Raw genomic sequence first — 20,840 nt, forward strand, 5'->3', positions numbered from 1 at the left:
GGTAGTAAGGGATCTGTGTACCAAGTTTCGTTCAAATCGGTCAAGCCGTTTTCGAGTGACACACACACCCCACACAACACAACAGAACACCCTTCCTTCTCATTTCACAAGTAGCGATTTGATCTTTCCCCTGTGTCCCCTGACTGCCATGGTAGATAAGATGATTTGAAAGCACAGCATGTTAACAATATGGCCATTTGGTTCCCACATGCTTGTGCCTTACTGTTGACGATTTTTGCATGGATTTTGACTGCTCTCTGCCTGCCTTATTTGTACAGTTACACAATTTATTTAAGTTCATTCACAAATGTAATTAATTCAACCATTTTGTGTTCCAGTCTTTTATTTATATGCAGAATGTCTACCAGGCCTTTATTCTGATACATTTTGGTGAGTTATGACTTAAGAATTGGAGGCCTAAAATTTTTGAAAAAAATGTACCGCTTTTAAATCCATAAATCCAGAGAGAAAAGCACCGCCAGGGAGGTTAAAGGCCAACTGAAGTGAGAGGAATATGGAGGCTGCCATATTTATTTCCTTTTACATAATACCAGTTGCCTGGCTATCCTGCTGATCCTCTGCCTCTAATACTTTTAGCCATAGCCCCTGAACACGCATGCAGCAGATCAGGTGATTCTGACATTGTCAGTTCTGACAAGATTAGCTGCATGCTTGTTTCTGGTGTTATTCAGACACTACTGCAGCCAAATGGATCAGCAGGGCTGCCAGGCAACTGGTATTGTTTAACAGGAGATAAATATGGCAGCCTCCATATCCCTCTCACTTCAGTTGTCCTTTAAAGGAAAACTCCAAAACAAAATCTTGGTTTATACTCGGGTCAGCATAGGGGATGCAGGGAGAGGGGACCTGACTTTTTAGCTCCCTCACCATCTCCTCTGCCACTACTCTGCCATTAGAAGATGCTGGGAAGGAGAAGCGGCCACTGGACCACCAGCGATCACTGTATGTGGAGGTTGTGGGGACCACAAGCCACCAGGGAACATTGTATAGTGGAGGGAGGGGAGATCACTAGACACCAGGGAATGCTGTATGGGGGGGGGGGGGGGGGGTATAGGGCGACCACTAGACACCAGGGAGTGCTTTATGGGGGGTAGAGGGTGACCACTAGACAACAGGAAATGCTGTATGGTAATAGGGGATGGGGAACTAGTTCACCAGAGAAGAGATATGAGGATGTTAAAAGTAGTGGCCTGGGTTTCTCCCCCAGGCTTATCCTACTAATATAATAAATGGGAAAGTTCGGATGTTTGTTACTCGATCACGCAAAAACGGCTGAACGGATTTGAATGAAATTTGGCACACACATAGTACATTACCTGGAATAAAGTATAGGATACTTTTTATTCCCATAACCAAAAAGAGACACATACAAATTTCACTGGAATATGTAAACTGCAGCCATTCTTACACTGTTACACTGGAGGTGTGTTTAGCTGCTAAGGGCAACAATGGTTAATTTGCATATATTCAGCAGTGATGCACTGGGAGACATCTCAAGCTCACTCCAACCTGAATTTCTTTCTGTTTTAAGAAAGCAAACTTTTGTTTTTCTTAACATCTTAGTAAGGGGGCTTTTAGGACCATTGTAGCCTCTTACACACTCCAATGAGTTCTGGGTCACCATGAGCTGGCTGGTTAGTCTGTGCCTCTCGGTGTTACAAGCCCTACTGCATAGAGCCAAATTAATCCATGCCATGCACTGATGAGGATCAAACAATCCAAAACAGTCTGTATGCATGTTGGATTATTATGGCTCTGTACAAATTAGCAAGATGACACATCATTGCATTCCAGCGCTTCTGGAGGTGTGTTTAGCTTCCAAGGGTAACAATGGTTAATTTGCATTTATTCAGCAGTGATGTGCTGGGAGACATCTCAAGCTCACTCCAACCTGAATTAATGCAAATTCTTTCTGTGTTAAGAAAGCAAACTTTTGTTTTTCTTACACTGTTAATGGCAGGGTTCTCAAACTTTGCACAGTTGGTCGAATTTCAAGGGGAATATTTCTGCCATTCTTGCACTGTTAATGGCACGAGCCTCAAACCTGCCATTCTTGCACTGTTAATGGCACAAGCCTCAAACCTGGTATAGTTGATCATTGGGTGACTGGGGTTCAATTTCAGAAAGGGGGTGGAGCCACAAATAGACAATCAGATTTGTTTCATTCCAATGCAAATTATTGTTGCCAAACACCGCAAAGCTCACAAACTTGGTACTTGAGTAATTGATTAATTGTGTGTTAGGGTTAGGAAAGTGGGCACAGCCAACACCAGCCAATTACATAAGCGGGCAACGCAGGGTCATAAGTGGGCGGAGACAAATACAAATTTTACTGGGAAAATGTAAACCGCAGCCATTCTTACACTGTTAATGGTAGGGTTCTCAAACTTTGCACAGTTGGTCACTGGGTGACTGGGATTAACCTCCCTGGCGGTAAGCCCGAGCTGAGCTCGGGCTATGCCGCGCAGGGGGAGATCTCAGCCCCTGGTGGGGCGATTTTCATTTTGTAAATTGCTGTGCGCGCAGCCAGCACTTTGCTAGCCGCGCGCACAGCTTGATCGCCGCCGCTCTGCGGCGATCGGCCGCACGCAGCGGCTGAAGAGGGCCCCCCCCCCGCCAGAGCCCTGCGCTGCCCGGATCAATGAGTTCCGGGCAGCGCTATGGGCTGGATCGTGTGTCCCTGACGTCAGGACGTCGGCTGACGTCCATGACGTCATCCCGATCGTCGCCATGGCGACAGGAGAAGCCAAACAGGGGAACGCGTTGTATACGCGTTCCCCTGTTTGCTATTGTTGCCGGCGGCGATCGGACTAGAGGGCCACATGCGCCCTCTAGTGGTGTTTCATGTAGCTACCACTCTGGTAGCTTTACATGAAACTTTAAAAAAAAAATAAAAAAAAATTGGAATTCTGCAATTTTTGCAGAAAAAATTAACCGCCAAGGAGGTTAATATTCATTCATGGGTGGAGCCTACAAAAAAAAATCAAAAATTACCTATTGATTTTTTTAGGGGAATATTTCATTGCTGCCATTCTTGCACTGTTAATGGCACAAGACTCAAACCTGGTACAGTTGATCATTGCGTGACTGGGGTTTAAATTTATATAAGGGGGTGGAGCCCCAAACATCTGATTTGTTTCATTTTAATGCAGGTTATTGATGCCAAAGACCGCAAAGCTCACAAACTTGGTCATTGAGTAATTGTGTGTTAGGGTTAGGAAAAGTGGGCGCAGCCAACACCAGCCAAATACATAATCGGGCAATGCCGGGTCATCAGTAGGCGGAGACAAATACAAATTTCACTGAGAAAATGTAAACTGCAGCAATTCTTACACTATTAATAGCAGGGTTCTCAAACTTTGCACAGTTGGTCACTGGGTGACTGAGATTAATATTCAGAAAAGTGGGTGGAGCCTACAAAAGCCAATCAAAATCCACCTATTAATCTTTAAGGGGAATATTTAATTGATGCCATTTTTGCACTGTTAATGGCACAAGCCTCTTGCACTGTTAATCACCTGTACCTGGTACAGTTGGCCATTGGTTGATTGGGGTTTAAATTCAGAAAAGGGGTAGAGCCACAGCCAATCAGATTTATTTTATTTCAATGCAAATTATTGATGCCAAAGACCGCAAAGCTCACAAACTTGGTCATTAAGTAATTTTGTGTTAGGGTTAGAAAAAGTGGGCAGAGCCAACGCCAGCCAAATACATACCTGGGCAATGCCAAGTCATCAATGGGCGGAGACAAACACAAATTTCACTGGGAAAATGTAAACTGCAGCCATTCTTACACTATTAATTGCAGGGTTCTAAAACTTTGCACAGTTGGTCACTGGGTGACTGGGATTAATATTCAGAAAAGTGGGTGGAGCCTACAAAAACCAATCACAATTCACCTATTGATTTTCAAGGCAAATATTTAATAGCTGCCATTTTTGCACTGTTAATGGCACAAGCCTCAAACCTGGTACAGTTGATCATTGGGTGACTGGGGTTAAATATTTAGAAAAGCGGTGGGGTCACAAACAGCGAATCAGATGTGTTTCATTTCAATGAAAATTATTCATGCCAAAGACCACAAATCTCACAAACTTGGTCATTGACTCTTGACAATTGTGTGTTAGCGTTAGAAAAAGTGGCCACCGCCAACAGCAGCCAAATACATACCCGGGAAACATTAGGACATCAGTGGGTGGAGAAAAATACAAATTTCACTGCTAGAATGTAAACTGAAATTTGGCACACACATAGTACATTACCTGGAATAAAGTATAGGATACTTTTTATTCCCATAACCAAAAAGGGGGCGGAGACAAATACAAATTTCACTGAAAAATTTAAACTGCAGCCATTCTTACACTGTTACACTGGAGGTGTGTTTAGCTTCTAAGGGTAACAATGGTTAATTTGCATATATTCAGCAGTGATGCCCTGGGAGACATCTCAAGCTCACTCCAACCTGAATTATCGCAAATTCTTTCTGTTTTAAGAAAGCAAACTTTTGTTTTTCTTAACATCTTAGGCCCCGTTCACACTTGCGGTTTTGCAAAAACCGCACCGGATGTCCGGACCGCACCGGAGCCGGATCGGACCTGAACCGTACGGTTCCTGTCCGGATCCGGTCCGGATCCGGTCCGGTTGCATACGGTTTCCGTGCGGTATGAACACGGTTGCGGTCCGGATCCGGATTCTTAAAGAGATAACAACCTGTATAAATACCTGGGGTTCTGGGAGGTCAGCAGAAGCTCTGGGGTCATTGTTGGAGACAGCTGGACGTGTGGAGACCATCCTTGGATACAGAGACAGCAGTTGGGACCATGGATCCAGTCATTTTTTACGCTTATTACCTGGGAATTCTCTCCTTCCTGTTGTTTACCTACTACTATGTGGGGAGAAGGCGTGCTCCTCGCAGGAGATGGTGGGTGCACCCTCTACTAGCCAGGAGGCAGAGGAAGGGAGAGTTCCAGGCCCTCTACCGGGACCTCAGACGACACCCACAGAAGTTCTACAGCTACACTCGGATGTCTATTCCCCTGTAAGTATCTAGGCCTAAATACACCAACCCCCACCATCCCTAAACACCCCACCCTCACCCCCACAACACCTCATCCCTGTATACCTAGCTAAACACACCACCCTGACCCCCACACCCCTGTATACCTAGCTATACACTACACCCCCACCCTCCACAACACTCCCAAACCTCTGTAAACACACCTCCCCCATCCTCCACCCAACACCTTGTCCCACAACATACTTTACAGCTTCTTCCTTTCCATCTCCTGACAGGTTTGATACCCTTTTGGAGATGGTGAAGGATGACCTTAGGAAGAAGGATACCACGTTCAGGAGAGCAGTCACACCACAAGAACAACTACTCATCACACTGAGGTATGTAAAAACAAATTTTTTTATTGCAAAAACTACCACTTTCCAACATGGAAACATTCTTCCAACATGGAAGACAAAAAATAACATATCTATGGTATAGCCCGGTCAGTTTTAAGGAACACCAACCACCAACTTTGTGCTGGAAGAGTTGCAGGGCATAGCTGCCCAAGTGTCTTTCGGGGACACCAGTCCCTAATATTAAAGTGCTTCAAAAACCTAACCACTGGCACAGGACCCTCTGAGCCATGGATGAAGGACACAGGTCAGTGAAAAGGCTAGGCCTCTCACCGACCAGTCAAGGTGTCCTTCATCCATGGTTCAAAGGGTCTTGTGCTAGTGGTTAGGAACAAGAACAAAGAGAGGAGCAAGAGGAACCGATGGCAGAGGTGCATGACTACAGGTGCAGTGCAACAGGCACAAGGTTGTGACCCAGGTAGTGTCTTTCGGGGACACCAGGCCCTAAAATTGAAGTGCTTTAAAAACCTAACCACTGGCACAGGACCCTCTGAGCCATGGGTGAAGGACACAGGTCAGTGAAAAGGCTAGGCCTCTCACCGACCAGTCAAGGTGTCCTTCATCCATGGTTCAAAGGGTCTTGTGCAAGTGGTTAGGAACAAGAACAAAGAGAGGAGCAAGAGGAACCGATGGCAGAGGTGCATGACTACAGGTGCAGTGCAACAGGCACAAGGTTGTGACCCAGGTAGTGTCTTTCGGGGACACCAGGCCCTAAAATTGAAGTGCTTCAAAAACCTAACCACTGGCACAGGACCCTCTGAGCCATGGGTGAAGGACACAGGTCAGTGAAAAGGCTAGGCCTCTCACCGACCAGTCAAGGTGTCCTTCATCCATGGTTCAAAGGGTCTTGTGCAAGTGGTTAGGAACAAGAACAAAGTGAGGAGCAAGAGGAACCGATGGCAGAGGTGCATGACTACAGGTGCAGTGCAACAGGCACAAGGTTGTGACCCAGGTAGTGTCTTTCGGGGACACCAGGCCCTAAAATTGAAGTGCTTTAAAAACCTAACCACTGGCACAGGACCCTCTGAGCCATGGGTGAAGGACACAGGTCAGTGAAAAGGCTAGGCCTCTCACCGACCAGTCAAGGTGTCCTTCATCCATGGTTCAAAGGGTCTTGTGCAAGTGGTTAGGAACAAGAACAAAGTGAGGAGCAAGAGGAACCGATGGCAGAGGTGCATGACTACAGGTGCAGTGCAACAGGCACAAGGTTGTGACCCAGGTAGTGTCTTTCGGGGACACCAGGCCCTAAAATTGAAGTGCTTTAAAAACCTAACCACTGGCACAGGACCCTATGAGCCATGGGTGAAGGACACAGGTCAGTGAAAAGGCTAGGCCTCTCACCGACCAGTCAAGGTGTCCTTCATCCATGGTTCAAAGGGTCTTGTGCAAGTGGTTAGGAACAAGAACAAAGTGAGGAGCAAGAGGAACCGATGGCAGAGGTGCATGACTACAGGTGCAGTGCAACAGGCACAAGGTTGTGACCCAGGTAGTGTCTTTCGGGGACACCAGGCCCTAAAATTGAAGTGCTTCAAAAACCTAACCACTGGCACAGGACCCTCTGAGCCATGGATGAAGGACACAGGTCAGTGAAAAGGCTAGGCCTCTCACCGACCAGTGAAGGTGTCCTTCACCCATGGCTCCAAGGGTCTTGTGCAAGTGATTAGGATCAACAAAGTAAGGAACAAGAGGAATCAAAGGCACAGGTGCAGGACTACAGGTGCAGTGCAACAGGCACAAGGTTGTGACCCAGGTAGTGTCTTTCAGGGACACCAGGCCCTAAAGTTCAAGTCCAGCAAAACCAAAAGTTAAAAAGCCCTGTGATGGTATCCTTCCTCCGCGGATCGGAGGTATTCAGAGGAGCATGTCCAGGAACAATTTGACTTTTTTTTTCAAATTGTATCGGCACCACTACTCGAAAAGGTGGGAGTTGCTGCCTGGAAATCTGGACTCTCTTGGGTGCTGGTCGTGGATGAGCTGGACCCTGACAGCGGTGGCCCATATTGACTGCCTCTGTAGCCGGTGTACATCTGTGATGATTGCCAGGTGGGCACCGCTGTTGGTTGTGGGGGTCTAAAAATTGGTGGTTGCAATAATGGCGTGTCCATGTGCTGTTTAATCACCTCCAGCAAATTGGAATGGCACGCCATCAGGTTTTGGGAAGGCACCTTTTCCAGATATGGTATTAGAGACATCACAGTGTGAAAACACGGGTGTGCCTGCAATTTCAGTAGTTCCTTGCTTTGTTGATGCATTTGCTGCATCATGTTCTGCAGCTGGCCCACCGACTGATGATGCTGCGCACGCAGTTGGTCGATTTCTCCTCTGTGCATCTCATGCATCATTTTAAGCTCGTCCCTGTAGTGCCCATGTACAGCGTCGAGCTCACATTGCAGTGAAGTGATGTGGGACTTGTACTGCTCCATGATGTGGCCCCTGTCCTCATCTTGCAACTGCCGGGTTATGAGAGTTTGGTGGCTCTGAAGAATCCCGAGAAGTCCGGAGACAGCCCCGGACATCTCGGACTCTGTCTCTCTCCTTGTTGGGGGGAGGGTACCTCGACGCCTCACTGGTGTGGTGGTCCTCACTGGTGGTGTGGCAGCATCTTCCCGTCCTCTGGCCTGTGTCGGGGTTGCCCTGCGCGCTGGTTGTGCTGCAGTCTCTCGGTGCTCCTCACTTTGTTCTTGTTCCCCTGGAGCTTCCATAGCGGTCGATTGTGGAGGTTCAGCTTCTTCCACACTCGGTCCTGCAACCTCAACATCCAAGCTCTCTTCTGCCAAGTCATCATCAAAGGAGAGAGTTGGGATTAAGGACTCCCTCCTCCTACTCCTCTCCTCGGGGCAATAGTTTACATCGGCGACGTCATCATCCACCAAGCTCTCCTCACTGCTGAACCGTGCCTCCTGGGTCGGTTCCTCTTGCTCCAAATTGTCTTCAGTCCTGTAGATAAAAACAATATTTATTGGTGTGCCAAACAGCATGTGGCGTCAATTCACAGAGCTAGCAAACACTAGCAATCACTTTATCAACCGTTTCTACCCAACATTTGATAAAGCTTGTGAGAAAAGTTCGCTAGCCATGGGAATTGAGGCCATAGCAATACATGGCCGAAGTCATGGTATGAGCTCTCAGTTCCTGCCCACAGTAGTGGTACTTACAGTCTAGGTTCCAGGCTTGCATTGATGAAAGACAATTGCTTGGCAAATTGGTAGTCTTTTTGTCGCCTTCCCCCGCCACTGCCACTTCGTTCGGCAAGTTTTTTCTTCCGTAGCCATTTCACGTATGCATCCCGTATATTGCGCCACCTTGTCTTGAACCTTTCTCCTGTAACGACATGAAAAATTGATTTCGATTATTTCTCTTGTAGGTACATCGCAACTGGACAAACATATACATCGCTACATGTCACATTTCGTATTGGGAAGAGCACGGTGGCAGGCATCGTCGTGAGGACTTCGAGGATCCTTTGGACGCGACTGAGGGCCAGATACATGCCTGTGCCGGACACCACGAAATGGGAGGAGATCGCCCAGGGCTTCTGGACCGAGTGCAAGTTTCCTAATTGTGTTGGCGCACTGGATGGGAAACACATCCGGATTCAGAAACCCGTGGGGAGTGGCAGCCATTATTTCAACTATAAAAAATACTTCAGCATTGTTCTAATGGCAGTGGCAGATGCGGACTACAAGTTTGTGTACGTGGATGTGGGGTCGTACGGTAGTTCCAATGACTCTGGAATTTTCCAGCGTACGACCCTTTGCCGGCTGATGGAGGAAGGCAGACTGCGTCTCCCCCGTGACAGACCCTGGCCTGGGACAAGGGCACCGGCCTACCCCTATGTGTTTGTGGGGGACGAGGCCTTCGCCCTGTCCGACCATGTAATGCGTCCGTACCCAGACAGGGGACTTGATGCCAGCCAGCTACACTTCAATGCTCGGTTGAGCCGTGCAAGGAGAATGGTGGAGTGCACATTTGGGATCCTGGTGTCAAAGTGGAGGGTGTTCCACACGCCCATGCTGCTAAAACCGGGCAACGCAGTTGTCGTGGTGAAGGCAGCATGCATCCTCCACAACTTTGTGCGGCAGGAGGAAAGAGAGACTCCGGAACCCCCGAATGTGCTTCCACTAATGCCCCTGCGGAGGTATGCAACCAGGCCAAGGGTAGTGTCACTGCGGAACAGGGACCAACTGAGACTTTATTTTACCACACCACCAGGACGAGGGTGAATGTTTGGTTTTTAATATGTTTTGTTGAAATGTGTTTATTTTGGAGTTTCAAGTTTTTGAGTGATTTTAAATGTATTAATTTTTTACAATAAATTGATGTATAATAATTGGTCATTGTGTATGTTTTATGTGCACAGGTGGGGTACATCGCAGGTGGGTGGGATACATCACAGGTGGGTGGGGTACAGGTGGGTGGGATACATCACAGGTGGGGTACAGGTGGGTGGGATACATCACAGGTGGGGTACATCACAGGTGGGTGGGATACATCACAGGTGGGGTACAGGTGGGTGGGATACATCACAGGTGGGGTACATCACAGGTGGGTGGGATACAGCACAGGTGGGGTACAGGTGGGTGGGATACATCACAGGTGGGGTACAGGTGGGTGGGATACATCACAGGTGGGGTAGAGGTGGGTGGGATACATCACAGGTGGGGTAGAGGTGGGTGGGATACATCACAGGTGGGGTACAGGTGGGTGGGATACATCACAGGTGGGGTACATCACAGGTGGGTGGGATACAGCACGGGTGGGGTACAGGTGGGTGGGATACATCACAGGTGGGATACATCACAGGTGGGGTAGAGGTGGGTGGGATACATCACAGGTGGGGTAGAGGTGGGTGGGATACATCACAGGTGGGGTACAGGTGGGTGGGATACATCACAGGTGGGGTACATCACAGGTGGGTGGGATACAGCACAGGTGGGGTACAGGTGGATGGGATACATCACAGGTGGGGTAGAGGTGGGTGGGATACATCACAGGTGGGGTAGAGGTGGGTGGGATACATCACAGGTGGGGTACAGGTGGGTGGGATACATCACAGGTGGGGTACAGGTGGGTGGGATACATCACAGGTGGGGTACATCACAGGTGGGTGGGATACAGCACAGGTGGGGTACAGGTGGGTGGGATACATCACAGGTGGGATACATCACAGGTGGGGTAGAGGTGGGTGGGATACATCACAGGTGGGGTACAGGTGGGTGGGATACATCACAGGTGGGGTACAGGTGGGTGGGATACATCACAGGTGGGGTACAGGTGGGTGGGATACATCACAGGTGGGTGGGATACATCACAGGTGGGTGGGATACAGCACAGGTGGGTGGGATACAGCACAGGTGGGGTACAGGTGGGTGGGATACATCACAGGTGGGATACATCACAGGTGGGATACATCACAGGTGGGGTAGAGGTGGGTGGGATACATCACAGGTGGGGTACAGGTGGGTGGGATACATCACAGGTGGGTGGGATACAGCACAGGTGGGGTACATCACAGGTGGGGTACAGGTGGGTGGGATACATCACAGGTGGGGTACAGGTGGGTGGGGAACAGGTGGGTGGGCAACACGTGGGTGACACAAATCCATAGCAAAAGTGGAATACATCACAAGCTTAAACCACAAGCCCCCCCCAAAAACTTCTAGTCAACATACCCTCTGTGCCTTACTGTCTCTTGCTCAAGTTCTCAAAGTCCTCCACATACAGCTTGGCAATTTTTTTCCACAGGCCTCTGCATTTTTTGATGTTGCTGTGGTCCGCATCCCCCTTGTCCCACAGGGCTGGTACCTGCTGCACCTGTAGGATGAGGTCTTCTGATGTGTAGGGCCTCACCCCCTCGCTATCAGACAGATCCTGCTCCATATTGCTGCCAAAGAGCTCCAGCATGAAGTCACTGCTGCTCCACTCTGTGAACGCTGGTGCCATGTGGTCCCCATCCAAAATGGCCACCATACCATAGAGTCAGCATAGGAAGTGTGGTACAACATCCGGTTTTTATAGCCAGTGTGTTGTGCGCTCTCCGGTTCTCATTGGTTTCCATTGGCCGGATGCAACATTCCGGCTCCGGTCCGGATACGTCAGCCGGACCAAAAAATAGCGCATGTTGGAACGGACGCCGGAGTCCGGATCCGGTCCGGCTCCGGTCCGGACGAAACGGACGCATGTGAACGGTCGCATAGACTTTCATTGCTATGCCGTGCGTCCGTTTCGTCCGGTCCGCATGCGGTCCGGCTCCGGCACGGCTCCGGCACGGCGATTCCGGATAGCAACCGCTAATGTGAACCGGGCCTTAGTAAGGGGGCTTTTAGGACCATTGTAGTCCCTTACACACTCCAATGAGTTCTGGGTCACCATGAGCTTGCTGGTTAGTCTGTACCTCTCGGTGTTACAAGCCCTACTGCATAGAGCCAAATTAATCCATGCCATGCACTGATGAGGATCAAACAATCCAAAACAGTCTGTATGCATGTTGGATTATTATGGCTCTGTACAAATTAACAAGCTGACACATCATTGCATTCCAGCGGTTCTGGAGGTGTGTTTAGCTTCTAATTAAGGGTAACAATGGTTAATTTGCATATTTTCAGCAGTGATGCACTGGGAGACATCTCAAGCTCACTCCAACTTGAATTATCGCAAATTCTTTCTGTTTTAAGAAAGCAAACTTTTGTTTTTCTTACATTGTCAATGGCAGGGTTTTTAAACTTTGCATAGTTGGTCACTGGGTGACTGGGATTCATATTCAGAAAAGTGGGTGGAGCCTACAAAAGCTAATCAAAATTCACCTATTGATTTTCAAAGGAGTGGAGCCACAGCCAATTAGATTTATTTCATTTCAATGTTAATTATTGATGCCAAAGACCGCAAAGCTCACAAACTAGGTCATCCTTGAGTAATTGTGTGTTAGGATTAGAAAAAGTGGGCAGAGCTAACACTAGCCAATTACATACCCGGGCAACGCCGGGCGACCAGCTAGTCTCAAATAAAAATGAAGTACCTTGGTTTATATTTGAGTATATATGATATGTTTGTTATGTTTAGGAAGCCCTAAATTCCATTTGTGAGCCATTTTTATGGGGAGCAGCACCAGCAGAAGTAGAGGTAGTGACTCTGAGCTCCTGAATTAACTGCTTCTTGCATCCATGAATTGGTGTTACCCAACTGTTCCTATATCCCAAGCTGCATAGAGCGAGACACAAATGGCAACACCAAACTCCTACAAACCATTTGTTAGGAAGTATGCTTAGTGCTTATGTGGCCACCATTGCATTAAACAGCTGCTTGTCTTCATATGTCTGGGAATCGCGTCTGAAAACCACATTGTGAGTGGAAACATGCAGTTCCAGAGGCAGTGGGTGAAGGGATACATATAGGCTTCAGTCATATACTCTTCCTCATTTCACAAGTCTTGTGTTTGTAATCCATTTCAGGTCCACATTGTTGGGAAAAGTACTGCGCATCGACGTCAACCACAACAACCACGGCCCTCTTTACAAGATCCCGCCCGACAACCCATTTGTTGATGACCCGTCCGCCAGGCCTGAAGTCTATGCATATGGGGTGAGGAACATGTGGCGCTGCTCATTTGATAGGGGAGACCCCCAAACAAAGGAGGGGAAAGGACGCCTGTTCTGTGGAGATGTAGGACAGAATAAATTTGAAGAAGTCGACATTGTAGAGAAAGGGAAGAACTATGGCTGGAGGGCCAGGGAAGGCTTCAGCTGCTATGATAAAAAACTCTGTGTCAATTCGTCACTAGGTAATGACATCATGCCACCATGTATGGTCATACAGTCCTCCAGAACTTATATGTTAGATTAGTGGATACTGCATAGCTTCACCTTTTGGCATCTTGTATCGTTTTAGGACTCTAGTTGGCAGATGGAGGCATCTGAGTTGGCAACACGACAACCTGTGGTCATCATTGCACTCTTGACCTTTGCTCCTCTATTTTATTTTAATAGTTTTTGGGATGATTAAGACTCCCATGCTAGATTTCTCAATGACAAAAAAGGCAAAAAAATCTTGACGTTAAGAATTGGACGGCTATTTGAAAATGGTAGGATACTGAAAAGATCAGAATCCACCAAAATCCAACATATAAGTTTTGGGTGGACTTACCCTTTAATTATTGTAAAATATCGCTCAGCTCTCACATGTATACAGTATGTAGAGTTGGAAGGTTTATTCATGGAATTTTCACAATGCCCTTATGGCCGTATAGCAGTTGGCTGATGGTGTAATGGTTAAGGGCTCTGCCTCTGACACAGGAGACCAGGGTTCGAATCTCGGCTCTGCCTGTTCAGTAAGCCAGCACTAATTCAGTAGGAGACCTTTGGCAAGTCTCCCTTACACTGCTACTGCCAATAGAGCGCGCCCTAGTGGCTGCTGCTCTGCTCTGGCGCTTTGAGTCCGCAAGGAGAAAAGCGCAATATAAATGTTATTTGTCTTGTCTTGTCTTATGGCCAATTGGGCTTAGAATGTGCTCAGAACAGTTAAAGAGTACTGTGCGTGAGTATGTTTGTTTGTGTGTGCATATGTTTGTGTATGTGTCTGTGTTTTTCTGCTTGTGCGCGGTTTTGTGTGTGTGCATATTTGTGTGTTTATGTGTGTGCGCGTGTTTGTTTGTGCTACGGTATATGTGTGTGTGTGTGTGTGTGTGTGTGTGTATTTGCGTCTGTGTTTTTCTGTGTGTGTGCATATTTGTGTGTGCGTATGTATGTTTGTGTGTTAGGGTTAGCCCAGAGCTGTCTAAGCTGTTGCAGATCAGAATCAGAATCATCTTTATTATCGCCAAGTACACCGAATGGTGTACCCGGAATTGCTTGTGGTTCACATGGCAAATGGCAGTTCAGGAACAAATAACAACACAGGGCAGACATAAGCAAGCAAAGCAAAACATGCAAGGTCAACGTGTAAAGCAACTCAAGTTTGAGTCTTGGGACGGTCAGAGTTTACGGCTGTGAGGAAGGGTTGCCCTGAGGGCTAGAGTGTCTCAGTGGTGTAGACCGGGGGAAGGGGGGGGGGTGTCTTGAGTTCAGTGAGTTCAACAGGAGAACTGCTTGGGGGAAGAAGGTGTTCATGCACCTGGTGGTTTTGGAGGGGATGGATCTGAAACAGCGCCCCAATGGTAGGGGCTTGAAGTAGCGTCTACCCGGGTGTGAAGGGTCGAAGTTTTATAAATATTGGTTTTATGTTGTGTATGATACAGGTTTGGTGTACGGCCTGATCACAGCTGTAACTTTGACTAGTAGATGTCATTCAGCATAGCAGATATTTCTGGTCACTGATCAGGCTGGGAGAGGGGAGAGGTTGCAGCAATGCAAATTATGGCAGTAAAGGCCCTCCCCCTGTTCTCTCTGTTTGCTTATGATTTAACCCTAACCTAAACCTTATACTACACTACAGTGCTGCTGATAGACATGTTCCTCTCCCCCCCCCCCCCCTCCGGTCCTGCTGATAGATGCGTTCTACCCTCGCTTCTCTCCCCCTTGCTCCAGTACTGCCGATAGATGAGCTCCTCTTAACCCACCCCTTTGCTCCTCTCCCCCTGCTCCTGTCCTGCTGATAGATGAGCTCCTCTCCCCCTGCTGATAGACGTGCTCCCCCCCCCCCCCCCTTGCTCTAGTCCTGCCGATAGACATGCTCCTCTCCCACCCCACTCCCCCTTGCTCTAGTCCTGCTGATAGACAAGCTCCTCCCCCCTTGCTCTAGTCCTGCTGATAGACGTGCTCCTCTTCCCCCCCCCCCCCCACTCCCCCTTGCTCCGGTCCTGCTGACAGACTATCTCCTCTCCCCCTGCTGATAGACGATCTCCTCTTCCCCCCCCCCCCCCGCTACTCCCCCCCCCCCTGCTCTAGTTCTGCTGATAGACGTGCTCCTCTTCCCCCCCCCCCCCCCCCGCCGGTCCTGCTGACAGACGATCTCCTCTCCCCCTGCTGATAGACGAGCTCCCCCCCCCACTCCCCCTTGCTCCTGTCCTGCTAATAGACAAGCTCCTCTAACCCCCCCCCCTTGCTCCTCTCCCCCTGCTCCTGTCCTGCTGATAGACCAGTTCCTCTTCCCCTGCTCCTTCCCCCCCCCCCCCCCTTGCTCCGGTCCTGCTCATAGACTAGCTCCTCTGCCCCTGCTGATAGACGAGCTCCTCTTCCCCCCCCCCCACTCCCCCTTGCTCCTGTCCTGCTGATAGACAAGCTCCTCCCCCCCCCCTTGCTCTAGTCCTGCTGATAGACGTGCTCCTCTCCCCCCCGCCGGTCCTGCTGACAGACGATCTCCTCTACCCCCTCCCCCACTCCTCTCCCCCTGCTGATAGGTGAGTCCCTCCCCCTCCACTCCCCCTTGCACCTGTCCTGCTGATAGACAAGCTCCTCTTGCCCCCACCCTTGCTCCTGTCCTGCTGATAGACCAGTTCCTCTTCCCCTGCTCCCCCCCCCCTTGCTCCGGTCCTGCTGATAGACGTGCTCCTCTCCCCCTCGCTCCTCTTCTCCTGCAGCTGTGGATATAGCATTACACTGTGGCTCTCTGCTGCTATACAGCTCCGGGTCCTCCGTTCCTTGTGGCCTCTGTACTTCTTCATTACCAGTCCGGTTACTGTAGTACCAGCATGACCCAGCACATGAGCGCCGCTGGAGTTACAGTAACAGGAGTACCGTGTACCAGCAGCATGAAGCCATATGAGAGGGGGGAGGGGGGTACTGGCTGGGGCTACATGCACCCCACGTATTATTAATATTTATTCGATTTATTAAGTGACAACATATTACGCAGTGCTGGACAATGAACATAGAGATGACAGACAACACAATACAGATAATAAGCAGTAAAGGTACATACACACCTCAGACGAAAATCTGTCCAAATGAAAGTTGGCCAACGATCAATTGGCAAAGATTAACAAATGACTGACCTGTATACATAAGGAGGAGGAAAGGCTGACGTATGCTATGCGGGGCGTGTCGTGAGTGCAATACCGGGAGGGGGAGGGGGGTTGTCTGGCATAGCAGCCAAGGCCTAATGCCCCTTTGTCAATGGGGTGGGCCTTTTAAATAGTATATAATAATGTGGAAGTGACGTCTAAAGTGTAATTTGACTGAAAGATCGATATCTGTACAAGCATGAGCGATTATGAACGATTGACTGTGGCTTGTGTACTCTACAGAACAAGATCATTATACGTTGATTAACTGTATACTCTCCCTTTGATGAATGATCATTGGTTAAAAAAAATCCAACTGCATGGATCATGACCGACTCCCGATATCAGTAGTTTGTGGTCGTTAGGGTCAGTTGCTCACCGAAAATTGGTAGAAAGCTCGTTAATCGGTCATTTTTAATAGGGCTCAGACTGATAGTTATCTAATGTGTGTATGTAGCTTTAAATGCACAATGCCAGATCGTACACTGGAGTAGTATTCACAATAATACAAGTTCACGCTATTCTATGAGCAGGATGCACCATCAGGTAGGATGCACAAGGAGGGAGGGCCCTGCCAAAGGCTTACAGTCTAAAGGTAGTCTTCATTTCCTGTGACCTCACTTCCTGGCATGCTCTGTTGTGGCCGTCGGGGGTATTGCCATGGGCACTTTGAAATGCATCAGGGGATCAAGAGCCGGAGGGGGGGAGGGGCATAGGTAATTAATGCTTGTCACCTCCCCCCATCCCATGGCCAGTGAAATTCATTTTATATATTTACAGTGGTTTGCAAAAGTATTCGGCCCCCTTGAAGTTTTGCACATTTTGTCACATTACTGCCACAAACATGAATCAATTTTATTGGAATTCCACATGAAAGACCAATACAAAGTGGTGTACACGTGAGAAGTGGAACGAAAATCATACATGATTCCAAACCTTTAAAAAAAAATAACTGCAAAGTGGGGTGTGCGTAATTATTCGGCCCCCTGAGTCAATACTTTGTAGAACCACCTTTTGCTGCAATTACAGCTGCCAGTCTTTAAGGGTATGTCTTTACCAGTTTTGCACATCTAGAGACTGAAATGCTTGCCTATTCTTCTTTGCAAAACCGCTCCAGCTCAGTCAGATTAGATGGACAGCGTTTGTGAAGAGCAATTTTCAGATCTTGCCACAGATTCTCGATTGGATTTAGATCTGGACTTTGACTGGGCCATCCCAGGGATGGTCGTAGTCAGCCAACTTCGCTACGCTGGAACTACTTGTAGTTTTACGCAATTACGCTTCGCCAAACTACGGCTTTGAAATCAAATATTCGCTTCTTATGCATTTCGTAGACTACACGCTAAAATACGCAATTACGCTTAGAGCGAAGCGTAGTGTATGCAGATTCTTATGCCCATATGCAGAAAATTTTACGCATTAATTTCTCTTCAAATGCTTATACCGGGAACTCTTCCATGCGTACATTCCCCTTTCCAATGCGTAAATTTGTAAGCATACAATCGCACACGGAAAATTAGACGCGAGTAACGCAGTCGTAGTTCACTACGCAATACACATGTTAACTACACATAGTGGGTGTAAGCTATGCGTAGCGGTACTTTGCTACGTGTAAATTCGTAAGCGTAGTTTTGAAACTTCACCTATGAACAGAGATGCGTAGATGCGAACTACGATGCGTAAATTCGCACTGGCGTAGTTTCTGCTCATCCCTGGGCCATTCTAACACATGGATATGTTTTGTGTTAAACCATTCCATTGTTGTCCTGGCTTTATGTTTAGGGTCGTTGTCCTGCTGGAAGGTAAACCTCCGCCCCAGTCTCAAGTCTTTTGCAGACTCCAAGAGGTTTTCTTCCAAGATTGCCCTGTATTTAGCTCCATCCATCTTCCCATCAACTCTGACCATCTTCCCTGTCCCTGCTGAAGAGACGCACCCCCAGAGCATGATGCTGCCACCACCATATTTGACAGTGGGGATGGTGTGTTTAGAGTGATGTGCAGTGTTAGTTTTCAGCCACACATAGCGTTTTTTGCGTTTTGGCCAAAAAGTTAAATTTTGATCTCATCTGACCAGAGCACCTTCTTCCACATGTTTGCTGTGTCCCCCACATGGCTTGTGGCCAACTGCAAATGGGACTTCTTATGCTTTTCTGTTAACAATGGCTTTCTTCTTGCCACTCTTCCATAAAGGCCAACTTTGTACAGTGCATGACTAATAGTTGTCCTATGGACAGAGCTGTAGATCTCTGCAGCTCGTCCAGAGTCATCATGGGCCTCTTAACTGCGTTTCTGATCAGCGGTCTGTGAGTTTAGGTGGATGACCTTGTCTTGGTAGGTTTACAGTTGTGTCATGCTCCTTCCATTTCTGAATGATCGATTGAACAGTGCTCTGTGGGATGTTCAAGGGTTTGGAAATCTTTTTGTAGCCTAAGCCTGCTTTACATTTCTCAATAACGTTATCCCTGAGTGACCTGTCTGGTGTGTTCTTTGGACTTCATGGTGGTGTTGCTCCCAATATTCTCTTAGACAACCTCTGAGGCCGTCACAGAGCAGCTGTATTTGTACTGACATTAAATTACACATAGGTGCACTCTATTTAGTCATCAGGCAATGTCTATAGGCAACTGACTGCACTCAGACCAAAGAGGGCTGAATAATTACGCACACCCCACTTTGCAGTTATTTATTTGTAAAAAATGTTTGGAATGATGTATGATTTTCGTTCCACTTCTCACGTGTACACCACTTTGTATTGGTCTTTCACATGGAATTCCAATAAAATTGATTCATGTTTGTGGCAGGAATATGACAAAACGTGGAGAACCTCAAGGGGGGGCGAATACTTTTGCAAACCACTGTAAAGGAAACTGCTCAGTGTGTGTTTTTTTTTTTTTTTTTTTTTTTTTTTTAAATTTTATTTTATGAGAGCTTGATAAATAGAGTACGATTTGTGTTTTTTAATCCATGATAATGCCCAGTGTCCACTTGCTTTGGTGTGCATCTCAGAGATGGACTCCGGCTCGTGTGTTCATGTGAGCATCCATCTGAATTTCTCTATTGCGAATTCGGAAGCAGCCAGCTGATTTCAATAGACAGTGATTCCCTATCCAAACTGCGAATCCCCACTAGTGGAAATTATATATATAATATTCTACTGAAGGCCCAGCGTTGCCCCGCTATGTATTTGGTTATTATTGGCTCCAACGACTTTTTCTAACCTTTACGCACAGTAACTCAGTGACCAGGCTTGTGAGCTTTGGGGTCCTTGTCATCAATAATGTGAGAATGGAAGCAGTTCATCAATCAAAGAAATCTGATTGGCAGTTTTTGGCTCCATCCCTTTTCTGAATTTGAACCTGAGTCAGCCAACGACTGACTGTAGCAAGTTTACAGTATACAGGGGGAACCACTAACTCTAAGGATCCTACCTAATAAAAGGCAAGTGTCCCTGCATCCCATCCCTGTGTCAGTGTTTTGGCGCTACTGCGCCTGTCCTGCACTGGCAGCCGTTGGGAGAGGACGCAGGATGGACAAGGGGGCGGCTCGGCCAGGCGGGTGCACGCGAAGTGGTGACAGACCTAGAGCCCGTTTTTGAATGGGCTTAGGTCCCTAGTATATAATAATGTGGCTGTCCCCCTGTATGTCACTGTGCAGGAGAGGGGTTGCAGCGTGCATCACGTTTGGACTGGTAAATCAGAGATAATGTTTATTAAGATCTGAAATCCATATGTTATGATACCCTGCCTGTTACAAATGATTTATCCACATTTGGTAAACGAGTACTTTCTTCTCACAGAGGATGTCCTCCCGATCTTTGCCTACCCTCACAAGCTGGGGAAGTCGGTCACTGGTGGATATGTGTACAGAGGCTGCGAGTATCCAAATCTAAATGGCCTTTATATATTTGGGGACTTCATGAGTGGGTATGTCTAAAGTGTACCTGAACTCTTCAACACCATTGTAAACCAGTTATAGGCAAGCTCCTTTTGGGAAAGACAATTCCACACATAGCTTTTGTTTGTGATTGTTACAGTACTGACAGACTCCTTGACCCTGCTGTGCCCCATCTGGTGTAAATCTATGTGTGCTGTGGCACGGACCACTTGTAAAGAAACAAAAGGAGAGATTAAAAACCTCTGATAAAAATTTGAAGAACAAATTTAATCAGTAAGATTTTGTACTCATACATGGGTTGCCGCCAAGGCAACCACTGTAATAGCAGGTGGGGAGATTAGGCCCGACCCCACTCTCAGCTAAAAGTCGCTTTCTGTAGACAGGTTAAAAAGGTCACGAAACTGATCGGGCTCAGCTGTTTCCCCGAAAGCCCGAGTGGGTCCATGCTACTGCCCCTGCACAGCAGCACGAAACTGATCTGGCTCAGCTGTTTCCCCGAAACCCCGAGTGGGTCCATGCTACTGCCCCTGCACAACAACACGAAACTGATCGGGCCCAGCTATTTCTCCAAAAGCCCGAGTGG

The 20,840-nt window shown here is 47.9% G+C and overlaps 1 protein-coding gene across 1 annotated transcript in view; it reads left to right on the plus strand.

Moving 5' to 3' along the window:
- The window catches only part of HHIPL1 (HHIP like 1), a 112,316-nt gene that overhangs the window by 21,109 nt on the left and 70,367 nt on the right, over positions 1-20,840 (plus strand). The window contains exons 4-5 of the mRNA XM_068254795.1: positions 12,879-13,207; positions 20,160-20,286. Of these exons, the coding sequence (XP_068110896.1) occupies positions 12,879-13,207; positions 20,160-20,286 (456 nt within the window). The remainder of the gene's footprint in view (positions 1-12,878; positions 13,208-20,159; positions 20,287-20,840) is intronic.

The sequence above is a fragment of the Hyperolius riggenbachi genome, chromosome 9 (genome assembly GCF_040937935.1).
Source record: "Hyperolius riggenbachi isolate aHypRig1 chromosome 9, aHypRig1.pri, whole genome shotgun sequence".
In the NCBI taxonomy this organism is placed as follows: domain Eukaryota; kingdom Metazoa; phylum Chordata; class Amphibia; order Anura; family Hyperoliidae; genus Hyperolius; species Hyperolius riggenbachi.